This window comes from Ambystoma mexicanum, chromosome 3p, assembly GCF_040938575.1.
Source record: "Ambystoma mexicanum isolate Mex_15411 chromosome 3p, UKY_AmexF1_1, whole genome shotgun sequence".
In the NCBI taxonomy this organism is placed as follows: Eukaryota; Metazoa; Chordata; class Amphibia; order Caudata; family Ambystomatidae; genus Ambystoma; species Ambystoma mexicanum.
This window is the reverse complement of record NC_090925.1, coordinates 907414747-907440226: the sequence shown is the minus strand read 5'-3', so window position 1 is coordinate 907440226 and position 25480 is coordinate 907414747. Positions and strand designations below refer to the sequence as shown.

The following is a 25480-nucleotide window of genomic DNA, read 5'->3' as shown; positions in this document are numbered from 1 at the left end:
GGGACCAGCTCCCACTGGGAGTCTGGTTGTCCTGATTGGACAGCCAAACGCCCCTTTCGATAAACTGCTGAGGAGCATTGCAGAGGAGTGAGTGCTGGAACTGTATAAAAGTAGAGGCTCCTGGAGTGAAAAGCAAGCTGACCACTGGAAGCTGAAGTAACCGAAGAAGACCATGACCAGAGGCGCCTGCAGACCATTTGCAACACTGAAGCGACCACTGCTGTCCTGGACCCAGTGTGACAGAGGAACTCCAACGAGGACTCCACTTTCCCTTTGACTGGTGGGAACAGCCAGTCCCAAACCAAACTTTGATTTGATCCATCTCCCGAGGTCCTGCGAGTTTCCAGAGCTGCAGAACCCTACTACCAGGAGACCTGCTGCCCATTTCGAGTGCATCGTGGTGGAAAGGCCGAATCCGTCCAAGTCTTTGCTGAACCCTCAAGGACACTCCAGAGAGCCAATCCAACTCGGCCAGACCCCTTCATCAGAGTGTGGGACTGGAGGAACCAAAGAAGATTGACTGGCCTGATTGCATCCTTTGTTGGTGATGCAGAAAAGGCACCAAAACCGCAAGTGACCACAGAAGTTGATGAAAGCCATGCCAGAGGTCCTCCCTCAAGACTGCCGAGAGATCCTGTCCATTGTCCTGCCTTTCGTCATCAGCCGAAGGAATCCGGAGGTCAGGGCCAGAGCTGCAACATAGCAGCAAATCCACCACGAAAATGTCTTCGAACCTAAGGTACTGTGGGCAAAAAGGTACCGCTTACCTTATTCAAGAAAGTCGCTCCTGAGCGTTGGGAGTCCAGGGCAACCCCCTCTTACGTCCGACCCAAGCAACTGCGTGTGTCCCTTTAGCGAGGCCTTTAACAGGGTCTCCAATGTTGGTTAAGTTTTCTTGTATCTTCTTTCCTTGAGACTAGAAAGTATCCACAGTAAGATTTTTCTTCTGCAGCTTTTCAAGACTTTAAGCCTCTCCGAACTGCTCTTTAGCTAGGGTTGCGCTTTGAACTTTAAATGACTTGATGTGCAGGGAAACTGCCTCTGGAACCTGAAGCTTTGATAGGAGAACACTAACCAACTGTTTTCCTTCCAAAAAATCACTATCTTATATGTGTATGCTGACAATTCAATTACTGTATTACTTTGTGGGTGCACGTTATTACCGATAGTATGGTAGAGCTGTCAAACTCCTGTAACAATTCTGCATGTTCAGCAACTACGTACTGCAAAGAATGGAGGGGGATTTCTGTACTCCTGCCCTCTATATGGTAAAGTAGAAGCACAGAGCACCCCAGCCAAGATTCTCTGGTAGAAGTCATTAGCAATCGAGGCTTAAGCTCTCAGGAGGTGATGTGGGCTAATTCTTAAGTACAATGTAGTCCCCAAGCCCCTACAAAAGGAACGTTCACACACTATGTTATATGATAAAACAGTTCTTTATATAAATAAGGTTCAATATATACACAAAATCAATAACACTTTGTGCTTTGGCACATCTGATAAATATGTACAATGTCTATGTGGTACCACAGTTCACTCTTGACACCTTAAAAATGCACCAACTGCTGACAGTTCCAATGGCATACAAATCAAATGGTAATGTGAATCAACATCGGACAAAGGAAGACTAGATAGGTTAAACAATGGCAGAATAGTACTATAGCTACTAAGACACAGGTTCTGTGTGAGAATCCCCCGACTTGGGCAACCTGTAAATAAGGAACAAGTTACTTACCTGTAACTGTTGTTCTCCAGCATGGGTCTGGCATGGATTCACATGCTCATGACTATTCCCCGTCGTCAGGCTGGGAATCCTCGGTAAAGAAAAAACCAGTATCAGTTTCGTTTCTGATCTGTCTTTCGTAGTAATAACCAATCACTGGTCTCTGCGTCATACTGACCACAGCCAATGACTGCCCTCTACCTAAGCACCGCCCTTGGCAGCCATCTTCAGATTTGGAAGCACGTGAAGTGGCAGTATGACCAAGTGAAGAGCCGCAGAGGGGTAGGCGGGAGGGTTCGCATGTGAATCCATGCCAGACCCATGCTGGAGAACAACAGTTACAGGTAAGTAACTTGTTCCTTCTCCAGCATGGGGTCTGTCATGGATTCACATGCTCATGAATAAAGAATACATAGCAGTACACACATGCACAACCACGGGAGGTGGCAAAGGCTCAACATTAAGCATTACATCAAACTCAACATTAAGCACCTTACCTCCTCACCAGGCTCACCTCAGGCGAAAAGGTTGCGCAGCACTGCTTGGCCGACCCTGGACTCCTCCCTGGAATCCCGGTCGACGCAGTAGAATTTCGTGAAGGTGTGCGTCGACCTCCACGTAGCAGCCCTGCATATGTCCAGCAGGGGCACCCCAGATAGGAACGCCGTGGTAGCTGCGATCGCTCTGGTGGAGTGGGCTCTCGGACGGCCAGGCAGCGGTCGGTTTGCCAACCGGTGACAGTACATGATACAGCCGGAGAGCCATCTGGAAATGGAAGCCTTCGAGAGAGCCTTCCCCTGATTGACAGGTCCAAAGTTCACAAAGAGTTGTGACGTCTTCCGAAAACACTTCGTGCGGTCTACGTAGAACTTAAGCGCTCTAGCCACATCCAGCGAGTGCAAAGTCCTCTCAGCCGGCGACGAAGGCGACGGGAAGAACACAGGCAACACCAAGGGTTCGTTGAGATGGAAGTCCGACGGTACCTTGGGTATGAAGGAGGGGTGCGTCCTGAGCACTACCCTTGTGTCGTGAAAAGTCAAGTACGGGGCCTTGCAGGAAAGGGCCTGGATCTCTCCCACCCGTCGTGCGGAGGTGATGGCCACAAGAAACGCTGTTTTCCACGACAGAAACTTCAACGGGGCCGAGTGCAGAGGCTCGAACGGAGGTCCCATGAGCTTGGTCAGCACCACGTTGAGCTCTCACGCCGGGGCCGGAGCCTTCACCGGCGGGAACGATCTGAACAGTCCCTTCATGAACTCTTTCACCAGACGATGAGACCACAAGGACGTCCGGCCCGTGGTTCTGGTGTATCGTGAGATCGCAGCAAGATGAATCTTGATGGACGCGTGTGCCAGTCCAGCTTTGGCCAGCGTCAGCAGGTACGGCAGTACTTGGGGAGCCGTAATCCGTAGAGGGTTAATCATCTGTGCGTGGCACCAGACAGAGAACCTCTTCCATTTGTGTCCGTAGCATTTAAGAGTCGAGGACGCCCTGGCCTTTGCAAGAACCTCTCTGCAGTCGGCCGGTATGTCGTATCCTCCAAACTCTAGCGCTGCAGGAGCCAAGCCTGCAAGTTCAGCGATTTCGGGTCGTGGTGGAGGATGGCGCCTCCTTCCCTGGAGAGTAGATCCGCGTCCACCGGCAGCTTGATTGGCGGGGGACGCTGACAAGTCCAGAAGGTCCGGGAACCATATCTGCCTCGGCCACGCAGGTGCGACAAGGATCATCCTGCACCGTGACCTCTTGAGCTGGTTGACCAGCCGGATTAGCAGCGGCAAAGCGTAGAGGAACAGGCCCTCCCAGGGGAACGAGAAAGCATCGCCCATGCTCCTCGCCTGGGGAAACCTGCTGGCGATCCTCAGGCACTTGGAGTTCGTCGCCGTCGCGAACAGGTCGATCTGGGGTGTGCCCCACCGTCGGAAGAGGCGATCCACTAGATCCTGCCGTAGCTCCCACTCGTGGCACGAGCGCAGCTCCCTGCTGAGCGAGTCGGCGACAGTGTTTTTTATCCCTGCCAGATGAAACGGCACCAGAAATATCCTTTGGGCGACGGCCCAATGCCACAGGTCCTGCGCCTCTTTGGACAGTGCTGGGGACATGGTTCCGCCCTGTTTCCTGATGTAAAACATGGTGGTGGTGTTGTCGGTGAAGATCCTCACCACCTTGCCCTTGAGGGACGGAAGGAAGGCCCTGAGGGCCCAAAACACTGCACGGAGCTCCAGGACGTTGATATGTAGGGATTTCTCCGTCGGGAGCCAAAGGCCTCTTGCGTGCAGATTTTCGGTGTGCGCTCCCCACCCTTCCAGAGAGGCATCCATGGTCACTGTCTCCTGGTGGGCTGGGGTCTGGAAGTCCATGCCCGCCGTCAGATGCGCGCGGGTGCCCCACCACCGGATCGCTCGTCGGAAACTCTCGTCGAGTGTGATCCTTTCCTCGAAGCTGCCCGTCGTTTGGATCCAGGAACTCCTGCAACGGGCGCATCCGGAGCCTGCACATGGGAATGAGGTAGATGCAGGAAGACATCATTCCGAGGAGGGACTTGATGGACCTCACCTTGGCCGCGTCGGCCACCAACATCCGCTGCACCTTGCCCAGGATGGTCCTGGTCCTCCCCTCCGACGGGGAGGCCAGAAGGGACACTGTGTTGAGCCTCGCTCCCAGAAACAGAGCGTCTTGCGCGGGTACCAGGTGGGATTTGGCGTAGTTCACGGAGAATCCCAAGTCCGTGAAAAGTTGGACGGTCCTTGCCGTGTGAACCACGGCGAGCTCCCTCGTCTTGGCTCGGATGAGCCAGTCGTCCAGGTAGGGGTAGACGTGGATCCCTTCGCGGCGCAGCTGCGCCGCCACCGGTGCGAGGCACTTGGTGAACACCCTGGGTGCCGACTGTAGTCCGAAGGGGAGGGCTTTGAACTGGGACTTTTGCGCCTTGATGAACTTGTTCAGACGTCGCAGGTCCAGGATGGGGCGCCATCCCCCCCGTCTTCTTCACGAGGAAGTATCTCGAGTAAACTCCGGAGCCCCGAAGCCTCTTTGGGACGAGTTCGATGGCGCCCTTCCTGAGCATCGCCTTTACCTCCAGGAGAAGTTGAGGGACGTGAAGTTCTTTCCTGGCCACGGAGGGGAAGCGCGGACACCTTCTTTGAAACTCGAGCGCATGGCCCCGGGCCAAGGCGTCCAGCACCCAACGGTCGGTGGAGATGGACTCCCACACGCTGACAAAGCTCGCCAGCCGACCTCCCACCGGGGTGCTCCGGTGGGGGCCCGACCCCACGGCCGGTTCAATCCTGCTTCGACGAGGCTTTGCCGCCTTGACCTCCTTAGCGACGACGGCGGGGTCCGCCAGACTTGCCTCGTCCTCTGTAGGCCTCCTGAGACGACGAGCGGGCCGCTTGACGGTAGGTGGAGAAACTGCCGCCGGAACCTTTGGAGGCGCCCTTGCCTCCGCTGCTCCGAAAGGGCGTCCGTCGTTGTTGCAGAACTCTAAGGGCCCGGGCCGTCTCGGTGTCCGCTTTAATGGCCTGAAGGGAATCGTCCACTGTTTTCCCAAACAGGTTGTTCCCATCGAAGGGCATGTCCAGGACTCTGGTCTGAACGTCTTGACGGAAGTCCGTAGCCATGAGCCATCCACGCCGCCTAAGGCAAACGCCGTTGCCCAACTGGTGGAACCCAGTGTCGGCGATGTCCGTCGCAACGGTAATGGCGTGGTCCGAAGCCACCTCACCTTCCTGCAGGATCTCCAGGGCCTCTGCCCTCTTGTCGTCCGGCAAGAAGTCCAGCAGGGGAGCCAGTTTGTACCAGAGCTCCCTGTCGTAGCGGGCCACGATAGCCAAGGCGTTGGCCGCTTTAATCGTCGTCGCTGCAGACGAGATGACTCTGCGTCCCATAGCGTCCAATTTCTTTCCCTCGCCGTCCGGTGGGGAAGTCGATGTGGAGGCCGCACCCCCCCCCCGCGCTTTTTTCCTGGCCGCCGCGGAGACGACGGAGTCCGGGGTAGGCTGCGCCCGGAGGCACAGGGGGGCCGTGTCCGGGACCCGGTACTTTTTCTCGTACCGGTCTCTTCTAGCTGGCGTCGTGGAAGGGTTCTTGAGGAGGGTGAGGCCCTCAGCCCAAATGTCGTCCAATAGAGGCACTGCGAGGATCGTCTTCCTCTTGGCCTCGCGCCGCTGATAAAGGAAACCTTCCTTCTTCTTCTCCTCAGGGCAGAGTTGGAAAAGCTCGGATGCCCTGGTGATCATGGAGTGGAACGATCCAATCTCGTCGGGCGGAGAAGCCCTGGTGGGAGGCGACGACGGTACATCCTCGTTGTATACCTCGTCGTCCGTACCCGTCGCTGCCGTGTCAGTCCCCGTATCATCCCCTCGGGTGGACGGGGAGGAGGGCTGGAAGGGGCGCGACGGCTGAAAAGGAGGCGGAGGGTGGATCCTTCTTTTCTTGGTAGGGGGGGGGGGGGGGGACACCTGAAGGTCCCGGTTCTGGGTCCCCGGACGGGAGAGGTTCCGTCGGCAACGGTAGTCTCGTCCTTATCTCTGAGCATAAGGACTGTATAGCCAACAAAATGGCCGCCGAGTTGACTCGCGGCGCTGGCAGAGGGGAATCCGACGGGCGATCAGGGGCCCCGTCGTCACCTGCGTCGGGATCCATCCCGACGGGCCGGTCTTCTTCCACGCCGAGGCTTAAGACCTCGACCAGCTCCTCCTCCGAGGTTGAGGCCGAATCTACGACGACGCCCTGCCCCCCCTTTTTCTTCCCCACGGGGGATTTCACGGGGGTCCTATCGATGGGCACAAAAGAGGACTCCCTCCGAGATGGCAGGGAGACTCTGAGCCCCGAGGTCGCCACCACTGGTGTAGCCTCCACAGGCTGAGCCAGGGCCGCCGCGACAGTTTCGATAGAGGGCCTGGCCGGATGGATTAAGGCCTTCACCACCTTAGGTGCGCTCACCGCCTTATCCTTGAGGGGGGGGACACTGCCTCGCTCCCCCTCCGCCTTCGAGCTCGACCGGGGCCTCTCCAGGAGCCTCGCCGGGTGCTCGGCCTTCCTCTTACCCGACCCAGAGCGTTGGCTCGTGGTTGATGGTGCCGGGGAGGGTGCGCCCAGCCTGGCGCCCGTAGAGCCCGACCGTTCGGCGCTCCCGGTGCCAGCGGACTCGCGGTGCTTGGCCTTATGTTGGACCCCCGTCGCCGGGGCGTCCTCAAAGGTCTTAGAAGACCGCTCGGATTTCTTCCTCTTCTTCTCGCCGGACGGGCTCTTCCCTTCCAGCCAGTTGGCGAGACGTTGATGGCGGTCCTTCATGGTCCGCTCCGACATGTTGCCGCAAAACGCACAGTCCTTCTCCACGTGCGTCTTGTCCTCATGTAGGCAGTAAAGACAAAAAGAGTGTTCGTCCTCCTTGAAGACGTTCTGCAGCTGGCATCCAGGGCAGACCCTGAACAGCTTTCCGGGCGTCGAGCTTCCCTTCTCCTGGGCCATGACCGGGCCTGAGAAACTTCTGGAGTCCTCCAAAAGCGTAGCTCGACGAAATCTTCACCCTTGAGGGGCGCAGACGAATCCGACACGGGTCCCCGTTGATCGGATGGTGAGTCGGTGGAGCTTGAGGCTCTTTTGACCGAAAAAACGAAGTTTTGAGAAAAAACGTGAAAAAAATAGCACTAACGCTCGAGAGCAATAGCACGAGGATCCCAATACATGAACGTGCGGTAAAAATCTGAAGATGGCTGCCAGAGGCGGTGCTTAGGTAGAGGGCAGTCATTGGCTGTGGTCAGTATGACGCAGAGACCAGTGATTGGTTATTACTACGAAAGACAGATCAGAAACGAAACTGATACTGGTTTTTTCTTTACCGAGTATTCCCAGCCTGACGACGGGGAATATTCATGAGCATGTGAATCCATGCCAGACCCCATGCTGGAGAAAGTGCATCAACAAGCCCAGTCCAGATGTTTCCTGCTAACATTTTTTACTACCCCTATGTACCAGAGTTTAGCAGAGTTATTTGATGGTTTGTCGACAGCTCCCTCGAGGGTGAACTCCCTTTAAAGCAGGACCCACAGGGAGTCGATAGTCCTCAAAGAAGGTGAACACTGTCGTCGAGAGTCCTCGATGAAGAGTTTGATGCCGCAAAGATGACTTGATGATAACGTAGACCAGGCAGAGGGCATTGGGGTCGACAATCGGGACTCAACCACGGCTGGCTTTCGGATCTTTGGCAGCGTCTGTGTGGACTCCAGGTGGTGGGAAACCCACCAGTGGATCCTCCTCGGTTCGGTAATGGTCTTAGTCAAAAGGTGGCACGGCTCCGGTCGTCGAGCAGCACAGCGTCGAGCTGGCCCCGCTTCTGGGCAACATAACTCGCCTTGCTTCCAGCGGTTACAGCAATCCTCTGAACCCTGGTTGAAGGCAATGGACAGACGGCCTCGATGTGCGGGTGCTTCACTTCAAGACTCCTCGTCGGAGCCAGTCTCCAGTCAACAGCTTTTCAGGACTGGCTTCCAGGGTGCTTCAGAGAAGATCAACTTTATGCATGATGCTCCCTCGGGGAGAGGTCTAAGCAGGTCCTCTCTTGGAACAGTCCGTCAGACTCGACAGCTTTCAGATTGGGTTGAAGGAAAGCAGCAGCAATTCTTCTAGCTGGGCTTCAAGGATAAGCCGCTTCAAGTTTCAGCTTCTGACCAATTTTGTTAAGTGAGAGGTCCCCAGATATACTGTTCTGTGTCTCATTCACACTGCTGAGCCAGGCTCAGGCAACCAATCATTCAGAAGGGCATTTATGCAGGCAGGCAGCCAATCAGACTCACAGTGCATTCAGGCCATTCTCTTCCATCCATACACTCATAACAAGGAATGTGGATTGAGGTAAGCACCCGGCCTTTCAGCACACCACACTGCATTCATGTCAGTTTCAGGCAGGGCTGTCTCATTCCTTGTCTGACAGACACAGACACACACAGACACACACAGACACACACAGACACACACAGACACACACAGACACACACACACACACGTCCTACCCTAACGGTGTACCTACAACATACAGTCATTGGGAAGGCTCCAGCCAGTCTGGCCCGGACTTCCCCACAATACCATGCATGGTTCTTCCACCCAACAGCCAGTCAGGGGAAAGGGACAGAGCTTTCCAGGACTTTGGGAAAGCAAGGTAACAGGTTATAGAAACCAAGAGGCCAGGGGGCCATCTTGTCTTCAATCAGGAATACACGGATTCCTATGGCAGGGGCCTGTGCATCCCAAAAGTAAGGCTACACTGGGGGTACAGGGTAGTACCCCCACTCATGGGTGCATTAAGGGTATCCCAAGGGTTTCTGTTCACCACAACCAAAAAGAGTTAAAGCTGCACTGCCAGGAGTCCCACATGGACTCCTGTGCAGAAAACAACAAAGACGACATATAAGGGAGTACAGGACAAGGAGGCCCTGTCCCTCCAATGCATTTCCAGCATCACACCTACTAAGAATAGGCCTTTTGAAAGTATTGTAAAGTATACCCATGTATGTTGATTTACTGTAGTAAGTATTTAACAGTGACTTGTGTAACTATAATAAATCTATATTTTAATGTAAATGTAGGTCTATGTGTTTCTTTGATGTGCATTACTAGCTAGGCTCAGTGTACTTACCTATCCTCACATCTCCTCTTAAAATAAGCCAGATTGCTCTGCCACTCTACCAAGGTTCCTGGTTGTACAGAATGATACTAAGAGTTGGGGATCTACAAACTACTGGGATAGCTTACTAAAGTCTTACCTCCAAGTGCTACTTCAGGAAATCTCCCCTAACACAGCCATATAGCACTAGCAGGTGGCATGCTGAAAAATATTCTAGAGCAAACTGTGATTTAAGGAGTTATCATAGGTGAGAAATCTTTGAGATTAACATCTACATTAAACCCAAGAGTATCAAAGCGAGTTGTCTAAAGAGCAAACAAATTGCAAGGGGAGCAAATACAGAAATGACCGCTACAGACCAGACACAGGGGTCCAGACTAAGCCAAACAAGGGATGCTAAAAGGACACTAAAGTGTGAAAGGGTGTTTTACACAAAAAGGATTTGAATTACCACAGGAAAGAAAGCCAGAGCCGACCCATAACACATTTCATACAAATTAGAAACACTCACCACAGCCAAAAGAGGTTTTGCAGGGTTAAACTCCTTCGCATTGGGGTTCAGAGTGGACTTCTTCACTGGACTTTGAAGGAAAGAAATTTCAGAAACTCAGAACGTGCAGCACAAGCATATCTAGACAAGTCAACACTGATAGCAATGAAAATCTTAATGCATCACAAAGATCCTCCCCTCCCGCCCCCTCCATATGCCTCTGGCACGCCAAACTCCACTTGAGCTGTTATATGCCAAGCAGCAAACACTTTCAACATACCAACTATGCCCTCTGACACCGAGCAACCATCAGTGATTTACTACACAGGCTACTTACCCAAATGCTGTAAACATAAAGCTGAATTCTTTAAAAGGCTGCTTGTTTTTCCCTTCCAAGCGGCCACTGCTTAATATTAGGAAAGAATTCTCTTTCGGCAACTTTCCCTCCATAGTTCTACGAACCACAAAACCTTTAGCTTTTGTTTTTGAACCGATCCCGACCTTTTACATGGAACTGAAGCTTTTTGCTTCACTTCCAGGGTTGCACTCTTCTCCTGGAGCTGACCAGAAGAATCCTTGCACCCGCAGCTCCTGGGGACCTCACACCAAAATGGGAAATGCAACCTTCAGCTACCGCCAGTGCTGAGAAAATAGGAGTCAGCGGGGTAAGTAAACGCAGAGCATTTGTCACCCCCTGTCCTCCATAGCTGGTGGCAGCAGATACATTTTTGCATTATTCGCAGTGTGCACATTCCAGTTTATCATGTATAGCTATTAAACGTGGTTAGTGCCCTACAATGGCCAGGCCACAAGATTTTTGCTTGTTCTTTTGCCATATTGTAGTTCCCAGGAGGTGTCTGAGTGTCTCTCTGTGTTAAGGTGGATTTCTAAACTCTGTCCGGGGTGGGGGGAAAGAGTTAAGGGGGCCACCCTAGTTATAGTGAACAGGGAAAACTTCTGGAAGTTTGGCCAAACCAATCAAGGTAGCATGGAGTGGTCAAGGCAAAGTCTCAGGAGAGGTGAGGGGTCCACAGTAAAACAGCACAGATTGCACAGACAGTAAACAAACACTATATTTATTATAGGCCCAAAAACACTAGGAAAATGACTTGTAACAAGAAACTATATCACACAATACTAGTATGAAATATATGTTATGTTAAGTTATTTGGCATTTATATAGCGCCTCATATCATTGGTATGACCTCAAAGCGCTGGTAGGTTGAACGCCCTCGTGAACCGTAGTTCAAGTCAGTATAAAGAAAAGAGTGTTGTATGGTGCGTGAGCGCACCAGATGTGTGCAGCTGGTGTGGTTGTTGCACAATAGCCGCTTCTTAGCGGTAGGTGTGGTGCTGAGGAGATCAGTTGGATGTGTTCAGTCGGAAGGGTGGACACCCAGACTGAATTCTGGCTGCGTTAGGCCTGAGGAAACGCCTAAGGTGGGCGGTACGTGCTCAGCTAGCTGTGTTTTATTAGGATGATGAGGTGTTTGTGGGGTCATGTTAGTATGAGAACAGCTAGGCCAAATTTATCGTACTATAGCTGTGTTCTAGTTGAATGATGGTGCATAGGAGAGAGTGAGCGTAGTAGTGTGATATGGTAGTTACCAGTAAATCGCCTGCGACAAGGCACAACAGCAGGACTGGTGGGCGTAAATAGCGGCATACGTATATAAAGCGACTGGGTGGATAGGGGTAAACATGTGATACAGATAACATGGGCTACAGGTATATAGGAGATACAGATGTGTACCATCTGCAGCAGCATCCGTACCGTCCGCATCATCCGCCCTGTCTGTTGCATCCGCACCACCCGTCGCACCCGCACCATCCATCGCATCCATTCCATTTTTTCCATCACTCCATCTGTCTGTTCCATCAACTCCGTCCAACACACATATACAATCACAGTTAATGCAGAATAATCAATGTACTCCAACTACACCTGAAAGGGAAGTTAAGCACTTAGTTATTGCACCAACAGGCCCGAGGAATAGGAACCCTACCTAAGTTGAATGGGCCCTTGTGCCCAAAAGTGCAAAGTTTCAAAGTAGTTTTAGGAGTTAGGAAATGTTCCTGTGGATGTGAAGATGATGTGATACTTGGCATTTATATAGCGCTCTATATATCATTGGTATGATCTCAAAGAGCTGGTAGGTTTAACGCCCTCGGGGAACTGCAGTTCAGGTCAGTAGAGAGGTGGTGTCTTAGGGTGCGTGGGTGCAGCAGTTGTGTGCAGCTGGTGTAATAGCTGCATGTAGCTGCATCCTAGAGTTAGGTATGGTGTTGAAGGCATTATTTGGAATGTGTACAGTCTGGTGGGCGTTTCAGTAGGGTGTTGATGGGGTAGTGTTCATATGCTAACAGCTAGGCCGAATTTGTCAGGGGTATAGCTGCGTTCTAATTGAGCGATGGTGTACAGTAGAGAGTAGGCGTAGTGATTTGATATATGATGGTTCATCTTATTGACACACAGACACAAAGTGACAGTGCGCTAGGCTTACGGTGACAGGAAGGCACATACGGATATATATTAACAGCATGGGGATAAGAAAGCAGAGTGCACAGTGATACACCGGCACAGTGGGCACATGACGAGAGGGTTGGGTAATTGGGATACATAGCGACATTACGGTAACAGGATGGCAGGGAGCTCTGCGACACACAGACAGTGATCGGGGGTGGGCTTACAGCGATAGGAGGGGAACATATGGAAATATAATAACTGCATGGGGAGCAAGAAAGCAGGATACACAGACGTGTACGATGGGTACACACGGGAACTAGAGGGTAGGGTAATTCCATTCCTTCTATTCAATCGATTCATCTAATCAATGCCTACATCCATTTCTTCATCCATCCATTCTGTCCATCCGTCAGTTCGATCAATGCATCAATCCATTGTTCCATTTCTTCGTCCATTCATTCGATCTATTTGTTGCATCCGTCCGAGGCCATTCCATCCATCCATCAAATCCATATACATACGTTCCATCCATGCCATCTATTCCATCCATCCATTCCATGTGCATCCATGCCATTTATTCCATCCATGCCATTTATTCCATCCATCCATCCATCCATTTCACATACATCCATGCCATCTATTCAATCCATTTATTCCACATGCGTCCATCCATTCCAATCATGTTATCCATTCCATCCATCCTATCTCATCCATATTATCCATTCCATTCATCCTATCTCATCCATATTATCCATTCCATGTATCGCGCCCATTCCGTCTGCCATGCCCGTCCCGTCCGCCGCGCCCATTCCGCCGCGCCCGTCCCGCCCTATCTGCCGCGCCCGTCCCGACCAGTCTGTGGCATCCGCCCTGTCCGTTCCATCCATTTCATTGCGTCTGTTCGTCTGTCGCATCCATTCTGTCCCATCCGTTGAAGTATACATATATTCCATCCATCCATCGCATATACATACCTGCCATTCCTGCCACATGCATCCATGCCGTCCATTTCATCTATTCATTCCAGATGTGTCTATCCATTCCATTCATCAATTCATTATGCATATATTCCATCCATTGCATATACATACCTTCCATTCATTCCACATGCCGTCATGCCATCCATTTCATCCATTCGTTCCACATGCATCCATTTCATCCATTCGTTCATTCCACTTGCGTCTGTCCAATTCCATTCATTACGCCCATTCCATGCTATCCATTTAATTCATTCTGACTATTTCATCTATTCCATATGCATACTTTCCATTCATTCTACATGCATCTATGCCATACATTCCATCGATTCCATTCATTCATTCATTCATTCATTCATTCATTCATTCATTCATTCATTCATTCATTCATTATGAGTCCATCGATTCCATCCTTTCTATCCTGATTGGTCCAGAAGCCTGTCCAAGAAGTTTCCTAGCAAGCAAAATGTGTTTCTAGGTTTTGGAGGTATTTCAGAACAAGAGTACCAAAGCCTATAGGCATAAAACAAATCAAAGTTCTTCACAAACTTATAAAGGGTGGAGACACCAGTAACAAGACGTTCCGGAAAAGCTGGCTGAAAAAGATTGCTTTAACTTTAAGAGTTTTAGAAGGGGAAGGGCCTATGTCACGGATGCGTCCCTCCGCGCGCCAGGCCCACACCTTACCCTCACGTCACCAACAGTCTACACCTAGTTCCTGTGGTTACGCCGAAGCGGTAGAATTTTAAGTACATGCGTAGTGCAGGGGATGGCAGGGTGGGTGCTGTGAAGGAGGGAGAGCCTGGACTAAGAGAACCATGAAGGTTATTTTTCATTTTTCTGTTGTGATGGCTCTCCCTCCTTCACAACTGGTTGGGACCAGACTAAAAAGCCTTTGAATGAGCATGGGTGGAGGATACAGCATTTACAGGATGCAGGCAAACAAGTTGCGGGAGAACCTCTTGGCTGAATTTTGCATCATTTCTGGACTGTGTCTCCATATCTTAGTGCTTGCAAAAGGCAAGCGGAATAGCCCAGGTAGCTGCTTTACAGATGTCTACAATGGGAATGTGAGAATACCGAAAGAATGTCCAGAGGACGTTATTTCTTAATGGAGTATCAAAATGTATTTAACATGATACAAAAATGTGTATAAAATGAATGAATCACATTAATACACACTTCTAAATTTCACTTTGCATTGCAGGAAAGCATAGAACTACATAAATGCTATAAAATCCATTCCATTAAACTCCTTTCACAGTGAATCATTCACACCTTTATCCACATACAGTGCCAAACATTCATCCATAAGCCACTAAAATGCATACCAACATAGTAGGACATTATATAGTGGGACATTCAAATTGTCACCACCGACAACCTTAGTGCATATACATCAAATGTTGAAAATCACAATGATTATGCTGCATGTGATCTACTAATGGGCTGGATCGAAACGATGTAGTTCAACAGATCACATCCCCACTTGTCTTCTCAACCGGTTTTGACAAAGAGATGATTAGGTCAACGTCTTCATCAGGAGAATCAATACAGTGTACTTGCATTTGTGGTTCTATGCTTCCATGGCCAGAAAGGCTTTAAAAACCTGGCCACCACCGAACCAGCATCAGCGCCACATGACGAGGAGATGAAGGTCGGTGCATAGATGTGCAACGAGGGTGCACCTATGGCGACAGTAGCTGTCCAGTCTTTTATTTGGTAGGTCAAAACTTAGTTGGTTAGAGATGTCCACACAGTAGTTGATGTGCGTCTGACTACACACAAGCCGACTCGGTCTTAGGTCCGTGGGCTGAAGCTACAATGGGAACGTGCCTGGTAAAGGATACAGATGTTGCCTTGGCTCTAGTAGAATGAGCCCGTAGTTGCAAGACCTTTCAAGACGTACGCCTTGGAGATACAGGAGCCAATCCATCTAGCAATAGAAGCCTTTGCTGCTTTATGCCAGGATAAGGACCACTGTAGGTAACCAAGAGCAGATATGCTTTTCTAAACAGTTTGGTCCTTTCAAGGTAGAATTTTTAAGTTCTTACTACATCTAGATCATGCAATTTCTCTTCTGCCGCAGAAGCATGCAGTCTAGGAAAATAAACGTGACGAAATATTTTCTGTTTTAAGTGAAAATCGGAAACCACCTTAGGCAGAAAGGAGGGAACCGTACCCAAGACAACATTGTCTTTATGGAACACAATATATGGTTCCTTAGAAGAAAGAGCTTGGAGCACCTCAATTCTTCTAGCCAAAGAAATGTCCACTAAGAAGGCTGATAGGAATTCTCAATCGCATGAAGCCATAGGCTCAAATGGTTTTTGCATTAGGGCTGCAACTGAGGTGGAGGTTCATGAATAGAGGAATGTAAACGTAAAAGGCCCCCGAAGTGACTTTTAATGGCCTCTTTGGAAAGATAAAAAGACTCATGCTCTCCATTCAGGTAAGCACTGCTAGCTGATAAGTATTGTTTGTACGTGTATACCTTGACACTGGTGGAAACAAGATAAGGCATGATGAATATGACATTATCAATAGAGGCGTTTTGAGGGTTAAGGTTTTGTTCTAAGGCCCAGTGACAGAAACGTAACCATTTGCTACTATATTGTTTCTTAGTGGAAGATTTCCTGGAGGCCGACATAATAGCAATATTCTGTTCTGACAAATGCACGTGGGAGAAGGCTAGCTTCTCAGGAACCAAGCCTTTAAGTTGAGCAAATGGGGGTGGGGGGGTGAAGAAACTGCCCCTTCTGTTGAGACAAAAGATCTCTCGAAAGTGCAAGATCTAAGGGGGGATAATCCGCTAACTCCAGAAGCTCTAGAAACCAAATCTGGCGAGGCCTGAACCAAGCTAATAGAATCATTGTCAGGTTGTGTGACTGTTAATATTTAAATGACCACGCTTCACGCTGATGCTTGTCTTTATAGAGAGGCTTTATTTCTTTAGTTCATCCAAGAGAAAGGCCCCCAGCTGTGGCTGTCCTCCTGCTCTCAATCCTCTCTCTCTCTGCTGCTAGAATGTGGAACCTTTGCTTAATCATAACAACAAAGGTTCCTTGGTAACTAGGTTACATGGCAGCAGCTGAATTGATGTGATTGTAAACTCAATGAAGTAAATGTAACCACCTCCTAACACCTCCCTTCCTTTTACCAAAATATAAGTATTTGCCTAAACTAGATAATAGATTTCATTGAACATAAGTAGTTCATTATTTACATAGTATCTGATACACCGCTATATGAAGAAATAATTAAATTGCTTTAAATACCTTGCAGTGCAGTTACAAGTTGTTGTTTACCTTTTTGCAAATTGCTATCCTCTCCTTGTTCCAGACCCCACCCCCTTTAACAAGCACCGAAGATCCCAAATCTTTAACAACTTGTTTGGGCTGTGAAAATATGGATGCACCTTTGCGCACCTTGGTGGGAAGTTTGATCTTGATCCAATCACCTTCCTCAAGACTGAATTCTCTACAAGCATTCTTCCTGTCATATTGCTCCTTGGATCTGACCCCAGATTCAAATATCTTCTCTCTCACTCCCTCCAGATCTATTCCTACGAATTTTGACCTTCCCATTCAGCCTGGACACATGTGTGAGTTAGGTTTCCTCCCTCTTAATAGTTCAAATGGGGATACACCCGTAACACTGTGTGGTGCTAGTCTATATTGGAATGTTCTCTCCATTATGGTCCTGATCCAGTCACCTCCTGTTGCTACCGCAATTCTAATTGCATCCATGAGAGTGCGGTTGAAGCGTTCTACACACCCATTGGTCTGGGGATGATATAATGAAGTGGTTACTTGTTCTATTCCATGGTTACTCAAGAACTCTAAATTCCTTGGAAACCAATTGGGTCCCATTATCTGATAAACACTTTCTGGGGAATCCCTCTCTCCAAAATAATTGCTCCAAACATTTAATGATGCTACTGCTGGATATGTCTCTTAGTGTAAATATTTCGGGCCACTTGGATAATAAATCTATGACAACCAGTACATAGGTGTCTCTCCCACCCTTGATATTGAAAGGCCCTAGTAAGTCTAAAGCAACCTCATCCCATGGAACTGTGGATGGCTTTCTAACAGTCATGGGTACTTTTTGAATCCTGAGACCCTTATTACCTTCAATGCAATCACAACAATTGTTGACCACTTCTTCAGTGTCTTTGTCAAGATTAGGCCACCAAAATTCTGCTCTAACCAAGCCTTTGGTTCTAGGCAGTCCCAAATGCCCAACATGAGCTAGCTCAATTATTAATTTTCTCATTTTAATAGGTACAACCATCTGATGTCCTCTATGTAAGTATCCTTTATCAATCCAGAGTTCTTCCTTAACTTTGGCAAACCCGCCTAAATCACCAATATAGTTTCTTATTCTGTTCTGCGTCACCAATGTTAAAACTCTCTGGTACAATTCATCCTCTGAACATGCATTGTCCCACTCCTCTTTCTTTACTGACTCATGAACCTGAAATATTTCAACACCTTTCTCACGAGTCAGAGGAGACTCCTCAGACACTGTTTCTCTCACTACTGATCTGGATAAGGCATCAGCAACTATGTTGGTTTCACCACTAATGTGAAGCATATCATATTGCAGGCCTTGTAGGGATGTCACCCACTTCATGATGCGTCTGGAAACTCCCTCCAGACCACCTTTGGTAAATATTCCTATTAGGGGTTTATGGTCTGTACATACTGTGAATTCTCTGCCCCACAAATATCTTTTGAACTTTTCCACTCCCCAGACACAAGCCAATGCTTCCTTTCCTACCACTGAATATCTATTCTCAGGTCCTTTGAGAGATCTAGAGGCAAATGCTATGGTGTGTAAGCCCTCCTATTCTTCCTGCATTAGGACTGCCCCAATACCATAGTCACTTGCATCCACAAATAGTAATGAATGTCTACTTTCTTCAAACGTTTTCAAGATGGGTGCATTGACTATAGCATCTTTAATCTTACCAAACTCTTCCTCACAAGATTCATTCCACTTGAACGTAACACCTTTACGAGTCAACATCCTCATGTTCCTTGACAAATTTGCCAACCCTCTAACAAACTTGCCATAAAATTCAACCAGACCTAGAAAAGATAGTATATCTGCTTTGGATTTTGGTGCTTCCATCTTGCGAATAGCTTCTATGGCCTTTTCTTTGGGTTTGATCCCTTCACCTGTAATTTCATGACCTAGATATTCAACTTTGTCAGTTTTTAATATGCATTTCTCTAACGATACTGTAAGGCCAGCCTCTTTGAATATGTTCAACACTCTCTAACCTTTTATCATGTTCTGCTTCATTTTTCCCCACATACTAGCACATCATCCTGGTAACACATGACACCTCTCTCTCCTCCCAGTAATCTGTACATGACGTTCTGAAATACACTAGCTGCTGAAATCAATCCAAATGGCATTCTTATACATCTGAAAAGGCCAATAGGGGTAATGAAAGCTGTGAGATCTCTCGAATCAGGGTGTAATTCTACTTGGTGATATGCAGATTTGAGGTCAATAAGAGAAAATACTTTGGAATCAGACACCCCTGCCAATAAATCATCTATTCTGGGTAAAGGAAATTTGTCAGCCACTACATTTTTATTCAGGTGTCTAAGGTCTATGCATATCCGCAGAGATCCACTGCTCTTTCTCACTATTACAATAGGACTAACCCACACTGAGGAATCAATTCTCTCTATCACCCCTTCACTTTCCATTTTATTCAATTCACTCTCTACATCTTTTCTCAGGGCCAAGGGAATGGTCCGTAATTTGGCAACTTTGGGAATGGCATCCCTTTTCAGACGAATTTTGTGCACAAATCCCTTCAAGCACCCTAACTTAGTGCCACTCATATGCCCTCTGGCCCCTTCCATAACAATGCTCGAGACCGATTTTCCACCGGATTTTCCACCTTCAACAGTCAAAACCTGTTCTGGGTGGCTTGCTTCAAGTCTTATCTTGAGCTCTGCCTGATCGCTCCAGGACAACAGCTCTCCACCTCTGTTGGCTACATGGATAGTCCCTAACGCCTTCCTGTCTTTGAATTGGAGCTCAGCTTCAAAGCACCCTAAAATTTCTATGGGCACATCTCCATAAGCATTTGCTCTGACTACATTCTCCCACAATGTACAACATCCAAATTTCTCCTTCCACACTTGCACACTTATCAAAGTATAATCTGCTCCACTGTCCATGAGCATTGATACTGGCACCCCTCCAACTAACACAGTTGCATATGGTTTCTTTTTCTTGACCTTCCCATCAATGGCATTGACTGAAAATATAACTTCTCTACCAGCATCATCAATTGATATAAATTCTTGATCTGCATTGACTTCATGTATTTGACTTGGGGCGGTATAAAAATTCCTACAGCATCTAGCCATGTGTCCTCTGACCCCACATTCATTACATATAATGTTTGATGCATAACATTCTTTGTCAGATGCTTTGTGATATAGACTCCCACATCTGAAACACCTCCTAATTGATGCACCTCTAGGATAACCAGAGTCCCTGCCACCCCTGAATGTAACATTCTCACTGGGCGACCCTCTGGTAGATGATCCTTGTCCCCATGCTCTGGTAAAGGGACCTTGGCGACCCTCAGGTCTCCTACCCATTTGCCAAGTGCGACGCGCAGTTGCCGCACCTCTCTGCATCACTCTCGAAACCTTATGTATGGCAGCTTCATTGTCATCAGTTTTGGGCAGATCTTGAGATGTATTATCCACTTGAAGCATTTGTATACATTTGTCTGTGTGTTCTATCATTTTCGCTATCCCAATTGCTCTATCAAGAGGAGGATTTCTTTCCTTCCATAACTCCTTCCTGATGTTATCATTAGAACACTTAATCATGAGTTGGTCCCTGACATGCTCATCTCGACAATGGTCAAATCTACATTTGATGGCTAAACCTCTAAGAGCAGTTACAAATTCCTCAATACTCTCTCCAGTTTTTTGAGTTCTCGTGGCAAATTTGTACCTTTCAAGAATTATATTTTCTTCAACACAGTAGTGTTTGTCTAATTTTGCTAATGTTTTCTCATATGGTCCCCATCAGGAATGTCTGGAGGTTCTGGTAGTTTTTTGACCACTTCCTGTCCTGCGGCACCTAAACAGTGAAATAGGAGCGCCTCTTTGCGCTCATTGGAGAAATTGGGTCCAAATGCTGCCAGTGCATATTTTTGAAAACCCTCTTTCCAGTCTATCCAACGCACTCTGGGCTCACCTGGTGTAGGCAGGAAGAAAATTGGGGCTGGGACGTTTGCCATGTTGTGAATTAATTAATGTCACCCCCAGGTAGGAAACCTTACACAGCCACACTGTCACTTACTTGTACTTAAATTTTATAAGGTGTGATTTCAGGTGGAACCTGTGCTGATATTGTCAGCGCTGTCTGTGGTAGTTGCAATTTGTGATCCACAGGTCAGCCTCCTCCGTAATCCACAGGTGATCCAATTTGTGATCCACAGGTCATCCAACCTCCTCAATATTCGTGCTCAGCTCCAGTATGCTTTTATGGTTCTCTCCACTGCCAGGCACTGACTTCTTTCTTGGTGCTCCGCTCCAAAATGCGCTTTGCTGGTTTACTCCGCTCCAGGAGGATGGCCGTGTTTCTCGCCTGCTATTACACAACACATCTAGTGTAACACTCCGTCCATTTGCATCCAAACTGTAATCAATATTGCTGCAGTGTTGCTGCTGCTGGGGGCCTTTTCTCCTTGGCCAAATCCTCGTCGCCAATGTTAATATGTAAATGACCACGCTTCACGCTGATGCTTGTCTTTATAGAGAGGCTTTATTTCTTTAGTTCATCCAAGAGAAAGGCCCCCAGCTGTGGCTGTCCTCCTGCTCTCAATCCTCTCTCTCTCTGCTGCTAGCATGTGGAACCTTTGCTTAATCATAGCAACAAAGGTTCCTTGGTAACTAGGTTACATGGCAGCAGCTGAATTGATGTGATTGTAAACTCAATGAAGTAAATGTAACCACCTCCTAACCGTGACATTGTGAATTTCAGCAATATTTTGTGAATCAATGGAAGAGGTGGTAAGGCATAAAGTGATAGATTTGGCCAATCCAGATGTAGAGCATCTCCCAGGGACAGAGGACCCCGAACTTGCCTTCACACAAATTGCAGGCAAAGAGTGTTGTGTTGATTGGCAAAGAGGTCTACTGATGAATGGCCCCACTTCTGAAATATCATGTGTGCTACTGATGGTTTCAGCTCCCATTCGTGCAGAGCGGACTTCAACCTGCTTACTTTGTCCGCCAGGACATTGTTATTGCCCTCGAGATGGCACACCAACAACAAAATGGTATTTTCAATGGCCAAATACCAAATTTGTTCTGCTGGTAGACAGGGGACAGGAGCAAGTCAGCCCCTACCGGTTAATATAAAAACATTGCAGTGGGGTTTGTCCATTTGAATTTTCGCCACCTTTCCTTGAAGTGAGGGAAGAAAAGATTTTAGAGCGAAAAATATGGCTTAGTTCCAGGACTTATTGGGTTGTTAGTTTCCTGAGAGGACCAAGGAGCATGAATTGTTAAGCTTTGATATGATCTAGGATAGGTTATTTATAACACTTAATACCCAGAGGTTTCTAAGCGCTGACCCGGGGATCGAGCCTGTGGTGCTCTGTCATCTTGCTTCCAAGGCGAGCATGTTGCCCCTGGGCTATCCTCCCGAGACAAAGGGCTCCCCAACTGTACTCTGAAGAGTCTATTTGGTGAGGGGGAGGTTGAAAGGAAGATCCTGTTAGCAGGGTCCTTGGGGAGTTCCACCAGTGCAGAGTCTTGAACTTGGCCTGGAATTTGGATCTTTGTTTCCTGGGTATCTGAGACCTGATTCCAGTTGAGAGCAAGATGCCACTGGGTCGTTCTCATATGGAGCCTTGCAAAGGGAACTAGGTTTGTGCAAGAGGCCATGGGGCCCACGCGCCTTTGAAACCACCAAGCTGTTAGTGACTGGTGAGTGGAGAACCGAACTATGGTTTGTTGAATGGCTTCCCCTCTTTCCAAGGATGGAAAGACTTTGTGCAGAGTAGTGTCTATAACTACGTATTGGATCCTTTGCAAGGGACCGAGTTGAGATTTTATCACATTTATGGAAAACTCCAGGTTGAACAGAGTATGGCAAGTACTTCTGAAGCAATATATCCGGAGACTCTGCTTTGAGAAGCCAGTCGCCTAGGTAGGGATATAGATGGATTGTCTGCAACCGAAGGAAGGCTGCCAATGACCCCAGAACCTTTGTGAAAACCCTGGGGACAGAATTTAGCCCAAACGGAAGACATGTGAACTGGTAATGACTTTCCGATTGTGAATCTCACAAACTGACAGTTTGTAGATGGGAATGTGAAAATAGGTATCCTGTAGGTCTACCGATGCCATCCAATCATTTGGATGCAGGGAAGCCAGACTCTGAGGGATGGTTATCACATGGAAAGTATCCAGAGACAGAAATTGATTGAGGTCTAAAAAGGTCCAGAATTGGACAGATCCCACCAGATTTCTTTGGGATCAGGAAGTAACGCAAGTAAAATCCCTGACTTATTTCCTCTTGGGGCAACCAATTCTATCGCTCCTAGAAGGAGTTGCTAAATCTCTTCAAAGAGCTCCAGTGATGATTTTTGGAGCTTTGGAGGAGAGCAAGGTGGAGTAGCTGGAAGGGCACGGTGGTACCCATATTGAATAATACTTAGAACCCACTCCTCTTGAGTAATAGTTTTCCAAAAAGGGAGTAAGTTGAAAGCCTTCCTGATACCTGGGTTGTATGCTCCTGGATGATGGTTGGAGTGGAAGGTAAGTACATGCCCAGAGGAAAGTAAATAGACTTCTTGTGCCCCTGAACAGAATTAGAGGCAGAGGAGGGGACCCAATTTGTTCTTGGGTCTATACCGTCTCTTCTTGGAAGAGTAGTACGATTTAGCAGAAGTGGAGGAACCACTGTTGCCTTGTGTATGTCATTTAGATGCCTTGAAGTTTTGGTGATATGGTTGTTTCACCGAGATGGAACTGAGTTTGAACTGCTGTGACACTGGCCTTACATTTCTGTAGGACCTCATCTGCAGATGGGTCAAATAACATTTTGCCATTGAATGGAAGGCCATGCACCTTCGCCTGGATATCATGTTGAAGGGAGGAGGCATACAGATATGCACGTCTCTGAATACAGTCTGCACTGGTAACTGTCCTAGAAGTTGTGTCAGTTAGTTCTTTAATGACTTGAAGCTGTTGCATAGCAGCTTCTCTGCCTTCAGAGATCCAGAAAAAGAACTAATCTGCGGTTTCCTGAGGTAGCATGTTGGTGAAGCGCTCTATATTCTCCCAGTTAAGGATATTAAATCCTGCTTGAACTGTAGCAGTGTTAATCTGCCCAAGTTGTAAGGTAGAGGTGGTTTAAGACCCAAAAGCATGGGTGACCTTGGGTCACCCATGCTTTTGCATTTTTGTCCAGCACTGAAGCTGGAGAAGGGCCTTTATCCTTTGTGCGAGGTGCAGCAGAGACTACCGACAATTGAGCTGGAAGATTTCTCATGAGAATGAAGGGTTCGTCCTTGGGCAGCTTGTATTTATTATCTAGGGCCTTGGAGATGTGGTGACCAGAATGAGGTTTTCACTAACGAGCTAGAGCTTGCTCCATGACGGAAAATTCCATAGGCAGAGGAACCTTAGACTGCTGTGATGGCAGTTTCCCCAAAAACACCAGTCGTTTCAGAGTTATCACTTGGGAGGATTTCAAAAGCCTGTATGGCTTCATTGACAATGTCATGGAACATTTTAGAGGGCGACCGAGTGGTTTCCTCCTCTGAATCTGAGTCAGTGTCCTTAGACATTTTCTGTCGTTTGGGTATTTTGAGTGGAGGAGCAGGGTCCACATGGTCCACTGGTACCGGTAAAGCAGTGTTAGTGATGTCGTTTGCCATTCGGTAAGGGATAGGTAAGGGTTCTTCCAATGTGATAGGAGAAGTAGAAGAATCAACCCTATCAAGCGGTTGGCTAGTATTGAAAATGTTCAACAACATGTTCAACACCACCGGTCTAGGCACCTGAATGTTGGTTAGAACCAGTTGGGGTGCAGGTTGTGATGGCCCCAGTGCAGGTCGGTCCAAATTGTCCTCAGAGTGAGGAGAAAATTGAGGCAAAATGTGATGAGTCTGAGCTCTCACAGGAGTGCTGAACAATTGTTCTGGTGTAACAGTAAAAATTGTTTCAACGTCAAAGTCTTCAGTCAGAAATGAAAGTTGAATTGTTTTTCTGGCTCTCTGGTACAGAGCCAGAGACAGAAGCCACAGAAAATTTCTTCCGTTTGTGTTTTTGCAGAGAATTTGGTACCGGACTAGCTCTTGAATGAGTGTGATTATGCCTCTTTAGAGAGGACGCCGTACCGAGGAGTTTGCAAGCTCAACTGCAGTAGTTAAGGGTAAGACCTTTTCTTTCGGTACTGAAGCACAAGAAGCTTTATGTGCAGACCTGGCTTTGATCAGTACAAGGTAATGGCAATCAGAATGGTCAGAAACAACCCCAGAGGCGCGTGCCTCTTTGCACGGACCCTTCTCTGTTCGGTGTACCGAAGCAATAGAGTGTTTTGCTGGTACCGTTGTTATGTTATCCGGAGTAACTCTTCCGGTACCAGGTGGGTCTTTTCTGTGACCCTTTCCCATCTGGAGGTACTAACACTTTCCCACCTGGAGGTACTAGTGCTTTCCCACCCAGAGGTACTTTCAGGTGAATAGGCTGGGGGTTTCCCCTTGAACGGTCCTGTGAAGACTCCAGAACTGAGGAGGCAATCTTCCCTTGGGTACCGACAGCTGGTGCCGAAACTATTACCTCACCTGAAGGTATAGTCCTCTTATTGATATCTCCTCCCTCCTGGTCCCGAAACAAAGTCCTCTGTCGCCTTCAGTACTGGGTCCCAGCTCTGGCATGGAGAGAAGGCGAATCCGCAGAGACCTCTGGTGAATTCCACAGCAAAATATGCAGGTACTCACCGGGTGTATACCCAGACAGCAGACGCAGGCATGGCGGGGATCGGAAGCTGAAAAATGCTTCAGGCAACGGATGCACTGCTTGAAGCCTGTCACATATGGCATGCGTAGAGGGAGGCACCACAAATAGAAAAAGTCGCAACGCAGCACAAAAAAAGAAAAAAAAAAGAAAAGATTCTGACCAGCCCAGTAGGC

General features: G+C 48.2%; 1 protein-coding gene across 12 annotated transcripts in view; it reads right to left on the bottom strand.

The window, feature by feature from the left end:
* The window catches only part of ATXN2L (ataxin 2 like), a 1584242-nt gene that overhangs the window by 513251 nt on the left and 1045511 nt on the right, over positions 1 to 25480 (bottom strand). For all 12 annotated transcript variants that reach the window (XM_069652163.1, XM_069652162.1, XM_069652157.1 and 9 more), the window contains one exon: positions 9856 to 9925. In XM_069652163.1, coding sequence (XP_069508264.1) covers positions 9856 to 9925 — 70 coding nt within the window. The remainder of the gene's footprint in view (positions 1 to 9855; positions 9926 to 25480) is intronic.